A 16,988-nucleotide genomic window follows, 5' to 3' on the forward strand; every position below is an offset into this window, starting at 1 on the left:
GTGCATTTTTTGCTAATGTCGCGCTGTCATTAACCCCTTATATTAACCTGATAGCCACTGCACCAGGGCAATCTGGATGAGGAGGGTAAAGTGCCGACCAGGTATGTGCGTGTGAAGCTGCCGTAGCGATAATGTTCGCTACGGCAGCAAGCACCAGATATCGCATGTACGACGGGGGCGGGTGCTATCGCGCTCGACATCGCTAGCAATTACTAGCGATGTCGCAGCGTGTAAAGCCTGCCTAAGCCTCCATAGACCTCAGATGTGCGGCTGGTGTGACCAACATTAATGTGTATGGTGGGCTTAAAGACCACAGGTAAAAGTGAAGAGAAGTAGTTATCAGCAAAACTGTATGTAGCACAATATTATATTTTTTTTTTTTCAATCCTTTTTTTTTATTCTAGGTATCCTTTCCAAAGAAACTTCCAATGTCTCAGTCTGTCCCTCAGATTTATATACAGGTGAAAGAATTTATTTATGCAAGCCTTAAATTTTCGGAATCACTTCATCGAAGGTAAGTGCCAGCGCTCGGTAGTATGGTCATCCTCACTGAATTCATATTTCTTTAGCTTTGAAAGACATGAGTCTGATTTTAGGCCGATGGGGAAGAAAAAGCCAAAAATCTACTCAGGTTCACAAAAATGGTGATAAGATAATACATTGGTGTAGGTATGTCATGAAGTTATAAAACTCAACAGGTCTTCAGTAAGCATTATATATTCCCATAATGTGTATGGGGGCCTCGTGACCATCTTTTGACAACAGAGGTTATGAAAAGAAAAATCAGCCATAGTGGATTTCACCATGCTCAGTCCTATGTGTGATGGCCTAATATAAAGGCACCTGAATCTGCAGTATGTGGCACCAGAATTCATCTGCGGATCGCTTCATTTCTGTAAGTTGCGTGCAGCCTCACATGCCCATCATAGGTGCTTTGGATAGGGTCACATTAGGTGCCTGATGGGCTTGTGGTTATGCTACTGGACAACATTTGGAAGGTTTTACCAGTGCATACCAGGAACGCCCTACAAGATCAGCCATAGTTGAGGTGCTATGACCCAGTTGCTTCATCATCACAACTGGCTATAGTCATAATGGTTCAGATCCTTATGGTTGCCCATTTTTCATGGTTTCAACAAATGAACCTCAAGAACTGACTGTCCACTTGCTACCTAGTATATCCCACCCCTTTACAGATGCAATTAGCTTAGAAAAAGTAATGTTCCCTTTATCTGTCAGTGGTTGATCAGTGTCTGCTAACAGAGACTATTTCATAAGGTAAGGCCTCCATACACGCTACGTGGCTGTAGGGCAAACGACGGTTCAGTTGATCATCCAACCGGCAACTGTAAAAATTGAAAGAAAGCAGCCCTTGTCCCAGAATAAAATCCAAAAACTTTTATTCAACAGATAAAATACATCCAAAAACATATTTCCAAGGTATAGAACATAGGCTAAGAGCAAGGCAACATGTTTCTGACCTTTGTGGTCCTTAGTCAACGCCTGAGGCATCTACCTGTCCCAAATTTCCCATACACAGGAACGCTACCTGGGTCGATCGCTCCCGTCTTCCCTATGAAAGAACCGTATTCAAACTTTTCTGCTGGTGTCTTATCTCCGGATGTCTCGGCAGTCCTAAATCCGGACATGCTAGATCATTCTCATCACAGACAATCGTGTCGGGAGGCCACTAACTGTTGATATCAGCAGGTTCGGAATATGTTTTATTTATTATTATTATTATTATTATTATTATGCATCGCTTATATAGCGCCATCATATTCCATAGACATCATGATCACTGTCTCCATTGGGGCTCACAATCTAAATTCTCTGAGGAACCTGAAGCAAACCCACGCAAACATGGAGAGAACGTACAAACGTCTTGCAGATGTATCCAAGTCTTCTGGTGAAATATAGGTCCAGCCATGGAAAACGGCTCCCTTTATTACAACCTTACTTCAGGGAGCTTCAGGCAAAGATCTGACTAATATGAGCCATGTACGATGAGCAATTTTTCAGTATGGTTCCGCCATAATCACCAGGTTCAGACGGGATCACACAACTGTAGCACATGAGCCAACTTGTGTCCCTCTGGCCTGTGTGTGACTGCGGCTAATATATAAGGTGTTTGTTTAGTCTGAGCAGATTTACCTGTTCCATTGTGAGCCGCATTTTCTGTAATTGTCTTTCTATAGCCAAATCAGTTAGAATAACATTTGAGAGCCCAGCGTGAACCCACAGTGGCCAGAAGCCACCTTCCAGCTTATCTGCCATGTCTTATCTGGTAATGAATGTAAATGAGAGTAGTTTCACACATCCTTAATTGATCCTGGGTACAATTTACACATAGTAACGAGTAACCTTTTGACCTAACCTGTAAATATTTACTCACAAAACACAAGTAGAGAAGTACACGGGCCGGCCGACGAGTCGTCAAAACCAGACAAGCGCTCGCCAGTGTTTTTGCATGAGACGTGTGCCCATGATAACTAAACACTGCAAAGATGGTGGGCTTATATGTGAAGAAGGAAGACCTATTACATTCCAGCTGTCAGTCTTCTAAAACTGAGATGGCTATGGACAACACCTCCAAATTCTATGTGCCCTAAAGCCTGAAGAACAGGTCGTCATCAACCAGGATTTGGCCCAGAAACCTATATCCAGCTGTCAAGGGGAATTGTGGAAGACTTGAAAAATAAGAGTCAACACTGTAAAAATTGATTCTTTGCATGCATTTCTCAATAAAAGATTAAAGGGAATTAACCAGCAGGTTTTTGCCCTGTAAACTCGAAGCAGTGCCATAATAGTGCTTGGATGCTGATTAAAATAATACCTTTAGGTAAAAAATCCGATGCGGGATTGCAGAATAATCCTTGTTCAAACCTTCAGAATTGACGTCATTTCTGCACAGGCTTGACTATTGGGTTGGGATTTTATGGGTCGGGTCCTCTGTGATCATTCTTCCTCCTGCCTTACCTCCTTTTCTTTATCTAAATTTCACGCCGCAGCCACCATTACCGCTGTTAGAGGCGCATGCTATTGTCTTCGGTAAAATGTCGCCGGACCATGATCTCTGGCCCAATTTTACTGAGGACACTGTGGAGATGACTGGGGGCAGCGGTGTCGCATGCGCTGGATAAAAAATAAAGAAATCTGTGCATGCGCCGCTGCTGCTTAAATAAGTCTCCACAGTGTCTTTCAATAAAATGATGCTGGAGATCACGGTACGCGCATGCGCCCATTCCGTCACCATTTTATTGAAGACAACGTCACAATAACAATGTGAACATGCCGCCGATAGCAGTAATGGAGGCAGCAGCACAAAATTTAAGGAGGCAAGACAGGAGGAGGAAGCATTCCAGAGGACCCAACTCACAAAGTCCCGACCCGATGCTTCTTATGACAAACTATGGACTGTAAATGGCAGTCAATCTGCAGGCCGCGGCGGTGCCCTCCTGTATTATGGATCCATTTTAGGCTGCTCATACTGTACCTCCATGTGCCAACAACATCAACACATGCACAAGCAGCTCTGCCTTGTATATCCACCACTTTGGTGGCACAGGGTGCCCATAGCTCCAGTAATACAAAACATGAAGAGCTGTATTTGCTTCCACATGGGTCCATAAACCGGGTTCGGTCATATACATAACTCCGTCATCTGTAGAATGGTTATAATTAGGTGAGCACAGCCTTAGTTTATACAGTATTCACATTAAATAGTTAATTGCTTTTCAATGAGGTCCCATAGTGTGAAACCAATTAGAGCATAAGACATTGCAGTGATGACCCCTTTACAAGCCCCCTGTTGCAGTACTGCGCATACACACTTGATGGCAGCATTTACCTGCAGCCTGTAAGGGGCAGTTGGTCTATGCCTTGTCTTATTTTTTCTGCTGATTCTGCATATGTAATAAAAGTTAGTATTTTAATGAATGACCTCAAGGAAAGTCTGCAGAGAGCACAAAACTACTTAAAATATTGGGAATAACAAAAAAAACTGCATATAAGAACATAAACAACACATCAGCATCTCAATGCCAAGCAGCAGCTGCAAAAGCAACGCAAATTTTAGGGTGTATAAGAAAAGAAATACCTAAGACTTGGATCTAATTTTGCTCCATTGTAAATATATTGGAAGGTAAGGAAAATGGGGCAACGTCATTAATCTCTGATAGGCCATCATAATCCCGCCTATATGAGAAGTGTGTAAAGTCAGCCATTTTTGTGACCTTCTGAAATGAAGAATATACTAGGGTTGGTCTGAAATGCCTTCTATTAACACGTAGACTACAAGAGATGCACAGAGCTCGGTAACACATTTGAATAAAGGAGGATTTCGGCTTCATCGCATCATTTTCCCTCATATTCGCCTCCATTGATTCTGCAATTTTGCAGAAATTTCGCCAGCGATAGACATGAGCCTGTATGCCATGCTTGGAAAAATCTGCATCAGCAGAGCAGAGGCAAACCACTTTTTTACACCTACAATAACCCAGTCATCATCTGGAAAATGTTGCCCATGTAGTCCACCTTTCATGGGCCCAAAGCGATGGGCCCAAAGGCACAAAATATGGACGACATGGCGGATGTGTTAGGACTGTACAGCCAAATTTTGCAATGTGTTCGGTGGTCCAGCAGGTCCTGACAGATTTGCATTCGATCATCTTTTTGTTCCTGTGTAAGTTGCAGGACCCTCTTGTCACAAGTGTGTCACATGTGACCGAAAGTCTTGTGGTTTCTGGCCATAGAAGGTCACAGCGTTTGGCTGCACAGAATGCTCCCTGACTTTCCATTGTTCCTGTTGTCAGTGTTCATTGGTATATGTAGCTTTCCTGCTGGATTCATCAATCCCCCTTTTGGACCCAGCAGAACCTCGACTTCCACCCAGCTGTTGATTATCAGTTTTCTCTTGGTATTTAAATACCCCTTCCTTCCTTTCGACTGGTGCTGGTGATATTTTCAGCTCTTTGAAGCTGAGGTTGCAAGCAGGTGGTTTGTACTCCTCTGTGGCATCGTTGCTGAAAGCTCAGCTGAACTTCTACCTGAGTCATCTAATGATAAGTAGTTCATGCTTTTCCCTGTGTGTCCTCCTTGTGGTGTCTTCTATAGTTGTTTAGTGGGGTTGACGAAGAGCTCATCCCATCCATCCCTATTTAGGGTCCGACACTAGCGGATACCTAGGGTCAGGTATCTGGCTCGGCGCATAGGTGTGGAGCCTATCTAGGGTGGTGAGGGACCCCAGGAACCAGCAGAGCTCTGCTGGTCACCATTTTCCCTCTCCCTAGACACGGGTCTCCCTTCCCTTTTGCCGTGCAGTTGCTATTTCCCTGTACCTAGCGTGACACCACCTGGCACAAACCTTGTGATAATCCAATGTTACCAACATTTTTTCCATTCATGAAAGTCGACATTACGCTCTGGACACTGTTCCCTGGTTGTAATATGGACGAGCAGATCATTTTGAAAACTTCATTTCCGCTAGACCTGAATTCCACCACCCACCACATCAATGCCATTGGAAGAATTGTTTTTTGCCATGGAGGAAATCAATCATGCACCATGTTTCATACTCGTATCTATACCAGACGGCACTCGTTAGGCTGTCCCTGAGATGCCATCAACGGATTGAACAGGATATAAGCGGATAGGTTCAATCTTTAGTAAAACACCAACATCCGGCTCCGATGCTGTAGATGAGCTCAATACAATATGAGGCATCGCTTTCAGAGCAACCCTCACAGAAATATCAATTCTCTCAAGGGTGAGTCCTCATGGATTCACTGTGGATTGTCAGTCTGGAATATAAAATCCTTTGCGTATTACAATGTCAGACGTTACAAAACCTCATCCACACGATGTGGAGAAATTTGGCATCTACGACCTGTCAAATTATTCTTTGGATTTTCCTTGCGGGTTTCACCCACCACAAAAGGGCACAAGCTGCAATAAATCTGCGCCATTCCCACAAATCGACTCTGCTTTCTTCCGGTGAGAATATTGGTGAATCCTTCCTCATGAAAAAAATTCCATATTGGATGAACTTATGAGTGCACACACTGTATGGGTATGTTCACATGGTGCATTTTTGCAGGGTTTTTTCTGAACCAAAAAACCAAAGTGTTGCCAGGAGAAACACTACGTAAAATATTTGTGTTTTTGGTTGTTTTTACTTGTGTTTTTTTTACTCCCCCATTCATTAGAATGGATGAAAATTGCTGCAAAAACACTGAAAGTATTGACATTCTGTAGCTTTGGGGAAATAAAAACTTTTGACTGTCAAAATCTGCAAGCTTGAGATTTCCCAAGCCTCATTCCCTTTGCTGGTTCGGTAAAACGCTGCAGTATTTTTTCCGTGCTTGAAAAAAACAGCAGGTGTAAACATACCCTAAGGGTGCCCAACCATGTAGCAGATTTCCCATTCATGTATCTTACGGTTCCATCATTGTGCAAGAAATTTTAAGAAATGCCCACACTGAGAAATATCTGCAGCGTAACTGCAGGTCAAAGGGTGAAAAATGCACCATTTTTACAACAGGCCGTGGATTTTGTTCCATTTTTGCTGCGGGGGAAATGAACCATAAAAACGTGTTTTAGCACCGGCGTCCCTGCGTTCCCTGCTCTACTCCCCGAAAGGACGCGTGCTTACTCACCGCTATGGCTGACTCTCTCCATGTGTCCCGGCTTCTTCACACTCCTCCATGTGGGTGTTCCCTGCTTCCTCCTCCCAAGGCCTGTGCACATGGTGCAGCCCCTCTAGGAGCTTTCCTGGGGCGCGCGTGCGCACCACTGCCCTTTTCTTAAAGGCCCAGCGTGTCACTCCCAGGAAGTGCCTCTAAGCCTACCGCTGAGAGGTACTTGGTACATAAGGCACTCTCCCACTAGCGGAGGTGCCTGATCAACATGTTTAGTTAGTTAGTGATTCTGCTTCCTAGCCAGCTAGTTATGTTAAGTCCCCTTGTCCACTGTGCTTTTGTGCAGTGTACTTCGTGCCTGCCTGTCTAACCCGGGCATGCTTTCAGCCTCAGCTACCCCGATAGTCCTTGCTACACCAGAGACTGTGCCTGTCCAATCCGGCTGTGCCTCCAGTCTCAGCTACCCCGGTAGTCCTTGCTACACCAGAGACTATGCCTGTCCAACCCAGCCGTGCCTCCAACCTCAGATACTCCGGTAGTCCTTGCTATACCATTGACTGTGCCTGTGCGACCTAGCCGTGCTTCCAGCCTCAGCTACCCCGGTGGCCCTCGCTACACCAGAGATTATGCCTGTCCAGTCCGGCTGAGCCTCCAGCCTCAGCTACCCTGGTGGTCCTTGCTATACTAGAGACTGTGACTGTCCACTCCAGTCGTACCACCAGCCTCAGCCTGTCTGCTCCTGTGTCCACCCTTGCCCTGGGGGGCAGCTGCTACAGTCCCGGTTACTGCCCTGGCAGTAGAACCTGGCTTCGGCCTCGCGGTGGGAGCTTAGTCAAACCCCTACCACTAAATGGTGAGCCCGGGGTCCTCCTGTGGATCACTGGGTCTACTTCAGCTCTCCGCTTCACCATCTCCGGTGGCGAGCGTTACATGTATCCTTGGAATTCTGGATATACTGAAATTCCAACTATCTGCAGCGTCTTTTGAAGCTGTTTTACTATGGGAGAAACCTGTAAGAGCTGCAATAAAATGCAGGTAAATGCAGAATTACATGGAAATTCCACTGCTGATAACGATTAATTAGGATTAGCATTTCCCCGCACTCTATTGTGTATTTTCTCTTGAATTTCACCTTTCTCCCCATCGGCCATGCACATATTTCCTAATAATGCATTGATTCCATACCATAGTGACATTTTATAGCCTTTTGCTATTTCTGACTGCCATTAAAGGTGACATTTAAGCTTATTGTCTTGAGATCGCCTGTATATGCCTCCATTAATTTTTTTTACCCAAGTAAATAGTAAATGTTATTTCCTTCCGCCGTTGATGGATTCTCAGATAAGTCATTATACAAAGAAACACTTTCATTCGCTCTCTGGGATTTTTGCATATTCGGTCCTTGTAACAATTCCCCAATGAGACGCGCTCCGAGTGTAAGTGTCAAAGGTTTGTTCTTCGTGGCGCCTGAGGTGGAAGGAAATTAGGGAATATCCTGATTGACACTTGTGGCTGCAGACAGAGAACATGTTGTAGAAACATATACGACATTCACGTAATGCAGACTTCACCTTAGTTCACTTTTACTGGCTGTCATTGAGAGTTCTGCTTTTTTTTTTTTTTAAAGAACCTTGTTTTATGATTGATTTCAGCTCCACGGAGATTGATGATCTGCTCCGGAAATCTACTAACTTACTCCTCACAAGAACCTTAAGCAGCGGTTTGCAAAACCTCATCAAAAAGCCTCATATAGGTCTGACAGAAGTAAGTATCAACACTGGGGGCAGGAATTAAGCAACTCGTTCATATACACGTTAAAATCATTCCCTAATGTTTCCTTTGGAACCAACGATACCTGGGATCAGCGGGTGCAACCAGCTATAAACACAAAAAACCCCAGTTCCGAACCAAAATTAATCCTGGATATCTGGCCGGACGCCAGTCCCCATATAAGTTTATGGGGACCAGAATCCGTCAATTTAAAATGGTGGTAGAAGGGATAGGGGGATTAGAGCAAGCGCGTTATACTTACCAAGTCTCCCGCGTAGCTATAACGCTACTTCCGGGGCCGCTGATTAACCTCATACATATTCACTGCTTCCCCTACTTACCCCAGTGCCAGTCTCTGATTGGTTGCAGTCAGACAGCGCCCCCACCCTGTGGGACACATGAAGAAAAGGAGAAATTCCAGCAACTCCAGGAGAAAGTAGAATTTTCTTTAAAAACAGATTCTTTATTGATAATAAAAATATTCCATCCAAGCAAGACAAAAATAGAAAGGCAAGACAGAGGAGCTGTTTCCTACGCGTTTCAACCTGAATAGGTCTTAATCATGGATTGGCATTCCATGATTAAGACCTATTCAGGTTGAAACGCGTAGGAAACAGCTCCTCTGTCTTGCCTTTCTATTTTTGTCTTGCTTGGATGGAATATTTTTATTATCAATAAAGAATCTGTTTTTAAAGAAAATTCTACTTTCTCCTGGAGTTGCTGGAATTTCTCTTTTTCTTCATGTGTTCTCACCCAGGTCAGGGTGTTTCCGTGCACCAGAGGTAAGATTTGGGAGTGAAGAGGGGAGAGCTGAAGCTTCTCCGTTGTTGACACCCTGTGGGACAGCATGTCTGACTGCTTGCAATCGCACACGCTGTCTGTGTATGTATATTGGGTTTAAAAATAAATTAATAAACAAAAAAAAATTGGCTTAGGATCCCCCATTAGAATGAGACCTAGCACAGGCTGCAGCCCCCAGCCGTGTGCTTATCTTGGCTTTGTATCAAAATAAAAGGAACCACATGCGGGGTTTTTTTAAATTATTAAATAAATAAATTTTTAAAACCGGCATACGGTCTCCCCCCAATTTTGATACCAAACCAAGATAAAGCTGACAGCTGGGGGCTGTTATTCTCAGGCTGGGGAGACTCACGGTTATTGGGTCCTCCAGCCTAAAAATAGCAGCCTGCAGCCACCCAGAATTGTTGCATCCATTAGATGCAACAGTCCTGGACTGGACATGATGCTGGACCAGGACAGTGTGAATCTTTTAACTTGGCTCCAGCTGGAATCAATATGACTAACTTCACTACAAAGGATGATCATCCAGTTGTAGTTCAATGTAATAACAATGCTAGCAGTTTGACCATAAAAAAAAAGCAGTTGTACCCTCCACTGGCAGTTCCATCCAATTTGTCTGAAATTTTGCAGGGATATTCTTCCTGTCAGAATGATGGAAACCACAACCAAACCTGACAGACCCCTTTCTGAACGCTGCCATACACATTTGACCAACGTTAGCCGAGCCCGCCAAAATTGGGGCTCTGTCGGCCGGGTAATGTGCATGAGGGCCTCCCAACTCTTCCACTGATAGATAATTCAATATTAGACCTGCAATCCATTTCTTCTTGGTGAGCTAAGCCCCCACCATTGGAAACTGGCAGTGACTCTTTTACAAGAAGCATACCGGCGCTGTGTAAGGAGGAGTCGGAAAAGTTAGGGGTACTTTACACGTTGCGACATCGCTAGCATCGGCTAGCGATGCCGAGCGCGATAGTACCCGCCCCCGTCGCACATGCGATATGTGGTGATTGCTGCCGTAGCGAACATTATCGCTATGGCAGCTTCACATACACATACCTGCTAGGAGACGTCGCAGTGACTGCCGAAATATCCCTCCTTCAAGGGGGAGATGCGTTCGGCGTCACAGCGACGTCACCGCAACGTCACTAATCGGCCGGCCAATAGAAGCGGAGGAGCGGAGATGAGTGGGACATAACATCCCGCCAACCTTTTCCCTTCCACATTGCCGTCGGGACGCAGGTAAGGAGATGTTTGTCGCTCCTGCGGGTTTACACACAGCAATGTGTGGACGTCCAGGAACGACAAACAACATCGTACCTGCGGTCGACCCAACATTATGAAAATGACCGACGCTACACAGATCACCAATTTTCACCGCATTTGCGATCGTTTATCGTCGCACAAAGGATTTACACGTTGCGATGTCGTTACCGGCGCCGGATGTGCGTTACTAACGACGTGACCCTGACGATATTTCGGATGCGATGTCGCAGCGTGTAAAAGTACCCCTTAGCTGTTGGCAGAATGATTGGCCAAACTATCATTTGGCTGTCAGCTATATGTTAAGTTTGGGGGTCTTATGTCAGTTAGGTCCGATATACAATGGTGGTGTCCATCCATAGTATAACACATCCGGTAGAGATCTGTCACTTCCGTTGTGTTTCTCGGTATCTCACCATAGAATGAATGGGTACTGTTCCTTCTCTGAGCACTATGCCCCTTTCATCTTATAGTACCCCACAGAGTTTAAATTCATGGGATCAGGAAGAGGTCCCAGCTCACAGGCCACCACCAATGGAAACTTGGTCTTTATGGCTCCAGTGTTCCCAGTATCTACTAGGCGGCTGCACTCTTGTTTAATGTGGGTCATGAATGAATTGTGCCAAAACACCGGTCTGAACAAGTATTGGTGCTTTCCCTCCAGTGAAGGAAGCTATGTACGTCTGCGAGCCTTGCTCCGGGCCAGCTATAGCTTCCTGTAATACAGTAATTGCCATGTATTTCTGTACTGTCTGAAAGAACAATGCCCCCTTAAAAATCGGGTGGGACGCTGTGTTACAAACCTGTTACCTTTCTGCTTTGTAGCTTGTGCAGATCATCATAAACACCACACACCTGGAACAAGCCTGTAAATACCTGGAGGATTTTATTACAAATATTACAAATATTTCACCCGAGACCGTGCACACCACCAGACTTTATGGTCTGTCCACCTTCAAGGTAAGGTTTATGGTAAATAAAGTGACCTTCCCAAAATGTTACGTTCATATACGCTTGTTACATATTATCCATAGCAACACTTAACCCTTTCACGGCCTATAATGTACTGGTACGTCCAAGGTTGTGTCTCTGCCTTTGATGTGGGCTAACACTCCAAGCCCACATCTTTCCCTACACAGGGCGGCTGATCTCAATAGCCGAAATATGCCTTGAAAAGCCGCGGGCAGATCGGAGATCCGCTGATGTTAATTTCACGTCATTCCCTGCTCCCATCGGCGGCCCCATGACGTGGTCGCGGGGCGCCAATGGGTTGTCATGACACCCGTGTCTATAATAACGAGCTTCCTGTGAATTCCAGCTGAGTGCTGGCGTTCATAGGAAGACAGCATTTGTGTTGTACAGAGAGATGCTGATGCCCTGCTCTGTACCACACAAGCAATCAGACGATCTCCGCTTCAAGTCCCCTAAGGGGACTAGTAAAACCAATAAAAAAAGTGGAAAAAAATAAAAGGTTTTAAAAATATGAAATTTTTTAAAAAAAAATACAGACGTTCAAATCACCCCCCCCCCCTTTTGCCCCATTGAAAATAAAAGAATAAGAAAATACACATAATTTGTATCACCGCAATCAGAAATGTCCGATCTGTAAAAATATAAAATAATCTGATTGGTATAGGGCGTAGCGAGAAAAAAATCAGAATGCCAGAAATACTTTATTTTTCTTTGTAAAATGCAACAAGAGGCCAATCAAAACATCACCTCTACACTATAATGATATAATTAAAAACATCAGCTCAGGACGCAAAAAATAAGCCATAACTGAGCCCCAGATCCCCCAAAATGTGACCACTACGGGTCTCAGAAAATGGCACCACAAGCGTAATTGTTTTTTTTTTGACAAATTTCAGATTTTTTTTCACCACTTAAATGAAAAAAAAAAAACTATACACATTTGGTATCTATGAACTCCTACCGACCTGGGGAAACATTGCCAGGTCAATTTTACCATATCGTGAACATGGTAAATAAAAAACCCCAAAAAACAACTGTGGAATTGCACTTTTTCTTTCAATTTCACTGCACTTGGAATTATTTTTCAGTAATGTATGGGGCAGAATAAATGGTGTCATTCAAAAGTACAACTCGTCCTGCAAAGAACAAACCCTCATATGGCTATATTGACTGAAAAATAGAAAAATAAAAAAGTTATGGCTTTTCTAAGAAGGGGAGGAAACAACGGAAAATCGCCCCAGATCGAAGAGGTTAAAGAAATTGTCCAGAATTAGTAAAAAAATGGCTGACTTCTTCCAAAAACAGCACCATCCATGTCTACAGGTTGTGTCTGGCATTGCAGCTCTGCACCACACACTGAGCTACAATACGAGACAAAAACAGTATGGGCTGATGTTGGAAGAAGGCAGCCATGTTTTTCTTATTGTCAACATTCCCTTTATAGTGTTTCTCTATTAAAGTGAATCGGTCAGCAGGGTTTTACTATGTAATTTGGATACAGCATGATGTAGGGGTTAAAATATTGAATTCAGTGATGTGTCACTTATTAGGTTGCTGTTGTTTACTTATAATGAAGGTTTTATCATCAGGACTGTCACGTCCCCACCAGAGTCCGCTCCTGCGACTTCGATCACCAGGTGGCGCCGTGTTCTTGCCGTGGATAATGCTGGTGATAGGTGAGGAGTCGGTGCCGGTGGCTCTGGTGGGCGCAGGTTCCGCTCATCCAGTAAGCTGGGTTTACCTAGGACCTGCAGTACCACTGGCTCACTGTAGGTGGTGTGTATCTTCCAGCTGAAGTACCATCATTCAGCTACAGCCAATGGGAAGATACCACACCCTTCTAATTCCCCCTCCTGTCTACTGCTTACTGCCAGAGATAGTTCTGTATTCCTGCTTCCTGATTCCCGCTCTGTTTTGTATAGTGATCCCTATGTTTTTGACCTCTGCCTGTTCTCTGACTACCCTCCTGCCTGCCATTTTTGTACCTCAATACCCGATCCGGATTTGACCTCTGCCGAGTTTTCTGATTACGTCCTTGCCTGCCTGATTTTGTCCATGTTCTGCATTTACTGGTTTGACCCTGGCTGACTACTACTCTCATTGGAATGCAGCCTACCACAGGTAGTGACCTCCGGGGCCCTGCAGTAATTCCAAATCCCTGTATAGGGGTTAAAGGGTTTCAGAGTTCTTGGGGTCCTGTTTTGTCAGAGGCTTTCCTCTAGCCTGTCCATTACAGCCAGTCTGAGTCTGTGGTTACAGACAGGCATTACAAGGACATTATTAGTGCTCGAACTACAGACCTAGTCTGATCACGCCCTCTCCTGTGATAAGCAGCTCACTGTCTATAGACTATGTACTTAGAGAATTAAGGAAGCGATCTAAGATCCAAAAAGAAGGATGTATAGCCAAAAAAAGTAAAAATAGTAATTCTGTATTAAATAACAAAATATAAAATAGCTAAAAAAGATGCCACAATTAAGGAGTACTTCAGTAAACTGAATACATAAAAGCTGTGGATGGGGAAGATCAGTAATATAATGGCCAGGAACCATAGTAACAGAATACAAAATTGTATGAGACAAAGTCCCTCTATGATGGGATTGCAGGATGTCGTTGCAGTCAGCAACCCATCAAATGGTCATAGGTGTAAGTTCCCTTATGGGGGGGGGGGGGTACAAAGAATTGATTATGAAACAAAAAAAAAAAGTTATTAAAATTTCATGAAATCATAAAACTTTTTCCAATGCAAAAATAAAGAAATGTCAAAGGAATAAACATATTCACTATCGCAACGTCTGCAACAGTCAGATCTATTGAAATATTAAAGCATTTAACCCATATTGTAAATGCTTTAAATTAAAAGAAAAACAGCAAAAATTGCTGCTTTTATTGTTGTTGTACCTCCCCAAAAATGTAATAAAAAAAATCCATCAAAGCGACATATGTATTCTAAAATTGTATTCATTAGAACTAAAGTTTGGCATTCATAAAATGCAACTGTATTGATGGGAAAATAAGAAAGTTACGGGTCTCAGAAAATGGCGACACAAGCCAAAAAACTGTCAGGCCTCTTTAATTTTAAGGAAAAAATTAATTAATTTTTAACATATGGACAAACCATTCCCACCAGCCGCTACTAGTACTGGTATTGGTTATTTTGGCTCCTATCACTGGGCAGTGGGAACTAGTAATGATACTTGCTGCGTGTCTACAAGCCTTTATCCTTATTACACAATTGCCTGCCAGATCAGCACAAATCTGTCTTATTTGCTGCAGTCCCTGGTAAAGTAGATGAATAATGGCGTGACAGCAGCACTTTAAGCTTTGTTTTGTTTCCTGTGCATTATTGGGTGTCAGGAGGAGATGGCACGGTGCAGTAAATAGTCCTGTTTGTATACAAAATAGTGCGTGCCGGAGCTCTAAAGCTTGGCCTGTCGTCACCTTTAGAAGAAAGCAACGTACCATGAAAATGAGGGTTTTGCTGGACTCTGCCACTTCTCTAAAATGTGGCACCGGGCCTTGCCACGTCATGGAAGTTGTGCAATGGCAGAATGTCTGCCGGGCGACTCCCTCCATCGGACAGTCCTCTTAAGGCTGGATTCACACGAGCGTATAACTCGCATGAGTATCGGAACGCATCATTCGGCGCGGCTGGCTTCTCTGCTGACAGGAGCGGGTCAGTTGCATGTATTTCTATGCGGCTGACATGCTCCTGTCCGGAGAGTGTGCGGCCGCACCGAGTGATGCGTTCCGATACTCATGCGAGTTATACGCTCATGTGAGGGCACCCTAATGTGCATTTACATACATAGTTACATACATAGTTACATAAGTTGAAAAAAGACCTAAAGGGGGCTTTACACGCTACGATATCGTTAATGTTTTGTTGTCGGGGTCAAGTTGTTAGTGACGCACATCCGGCGTCATTAACGATATCGCAGCGTGTGACACTGACCAGCGACCTTAAGCGACCTCAAAAATGGTGAAAATCGTTCACCATGGAGAGGTCGTCCCAAACTCAAAAATCGGTAAGGGTTGTTTATCCAGGTGGTTCATCGCTCATGCGGCAGCACACATCGCTATGTGTGACACCGCAGGAGCGAGGAACGTCTCCTTACCTGCCGCCGGCCACAATGCGGAAGGAAGGAGGTGGGCGGGATGTTACGTCCTGCTCATCTCCGCCCCTCCGCTTCTATTAGCCGGCCGCTTAGTGACGTTGCGGTCATGTCGCTGTGATGCCGAACGTCCCTCCCCCTTGAAGGAGGGATTGTTCGGCAGTCACAGCGCCGCCGCTGACCAGGTAAGTATGTGTGACGCTGCCGTAGCGATAATGTTCGCTACGGCAGCGATCACAAACAATCGCATGCGCGACGGGGGCGGGTACTTACACGCTCGCTATCGCTACAAATTGCTAGCGATATCGCTACCGTGTAAAGCCCCCTTAAGTTCATCTCGTTCAACTTTCCTCCACCAATTCTACATTTTGTCCCTAAGAGCCACTTTACACGCTGTGATATCGTTACCGATATCGGCAGCGTGCGTACCCGCCCCCATCGGTTGTGCGACACGGGCAAATCGCTGCCCGAGGCGCACAACATCGCTAGGAACAGTCACACTACTTACCTGCATAGCAACGTCGCTGTGACCGGCGAACCGCCTCCTTTCTAAGGGGGCGGTTCGTTCGGCGTCACAGCGACGTCACTAAGCGGGCGCCCAATCAAAGCGGAGGGGCGGAGATGAGTGGGATGAACATCCCGCCCACCTCCTTCCTTCCTCATTGCTGGCGGGATGCAGGTAAGGTGAGGTTCCTCGATCCTGCGGTGTCACACATAGCGATGTGTGCTGCCGCAGGAACGACGAACAACATCGTTACTGCAGCAACAACAATAATTGAGATTATGGGGGGATGTCACTGATTAGCGATTTTGAACGTTTTTGCAACGATTCAAAATCGCTAATAGGTGTCACACGCAACGACATCGCTAACGCGGCCGGATGTGCGTCACAAAATCCGTGACCCCAACAACATCGCTTTAGCGTGTAAAGCATCCTTAAGTCACTTATAACCAACAATGTTGTGTATACTGAGGAAATCATCCAGCCCTTATATAAAAGCTGTTATAGTGTCTGCCATTACTACCTCTTGTCGTAGGGCATTCCACAGTCTTACAAGGGCAAACTTCGTTTCCAAACGAGCACTGATTGACAAATTTCATTGCCGATTAATACATTTGTTCTTTTTGAGGGCAGATGTGAACTGCATGGGGATAAAGATTGCTAATCAGATCATATTGTCGGTGATACATCATAAGGGAAAATGTGCTGCTGTAACAATTATTTTCATTCTTATTGTTTATTTAGTTTTTTTTTAATAATTAATAAAACATACTGTTTTTCTCCAAAAACAAGACAGGGTCATATATTATTTTTTGCTCCGAAAGAAGGGCTAGGGCTTATTTTTAGGGGTTGTCTTTTTTTTTCTATGAACAACAATCCATATTTATTTTTGAACAAAAAAATCAACATTTATTCAAATATAATCAT

The 16,988-nt window shown here is 44.5% G+C and overlaps 1 protein-coding gene across 2 annotated transcripts in view; it reads left to right on the forward strand.

Annotated features, from left to right (window-relative positions):
- EXOC6 (exocyst complex component 6) overlaps window positions 1–16,988 on the forward strand; it is a 364,846-nt gene that overhangs the window by 185,199 nt on the left and 162,659 nt on the right. For both annotated transcript variants that reach the window (XM_075348570.1, XM_075348571.1), the window contains exons 15-17: window positions 405–514; window positions 8,291–8,402; window positions 11,298–11,432. In XM_075348570.1, the coding sequence (XP_075204685.1) occupies window positions 405–514; window positions 8,291–8,402; window positions 11,298–11,432 (357 nt within the window). The remainder of the gene's footprint in view (window positions 1–404; window positions 515–8,290; window positions 8,403–11,297; window positions 11,433–16,988) is intronic.

This window comes from Anomaloglossus baeobatrachus, chromosome 5 (assembly GCF_048569485.1).
Source record: "Anomaloglossus baeobatrachus isolate aAnoBae1 chromosome 5, aAnoBae1.hap1, whole genome shotgun sequence".
Classification (NCBI taxonomy): Eukaryota; Metazoa; Chordata; class Amphibia; order Anura; family Aromobatidae; genus Anomaloglossus; species Anomaloglossus baeobatrachus.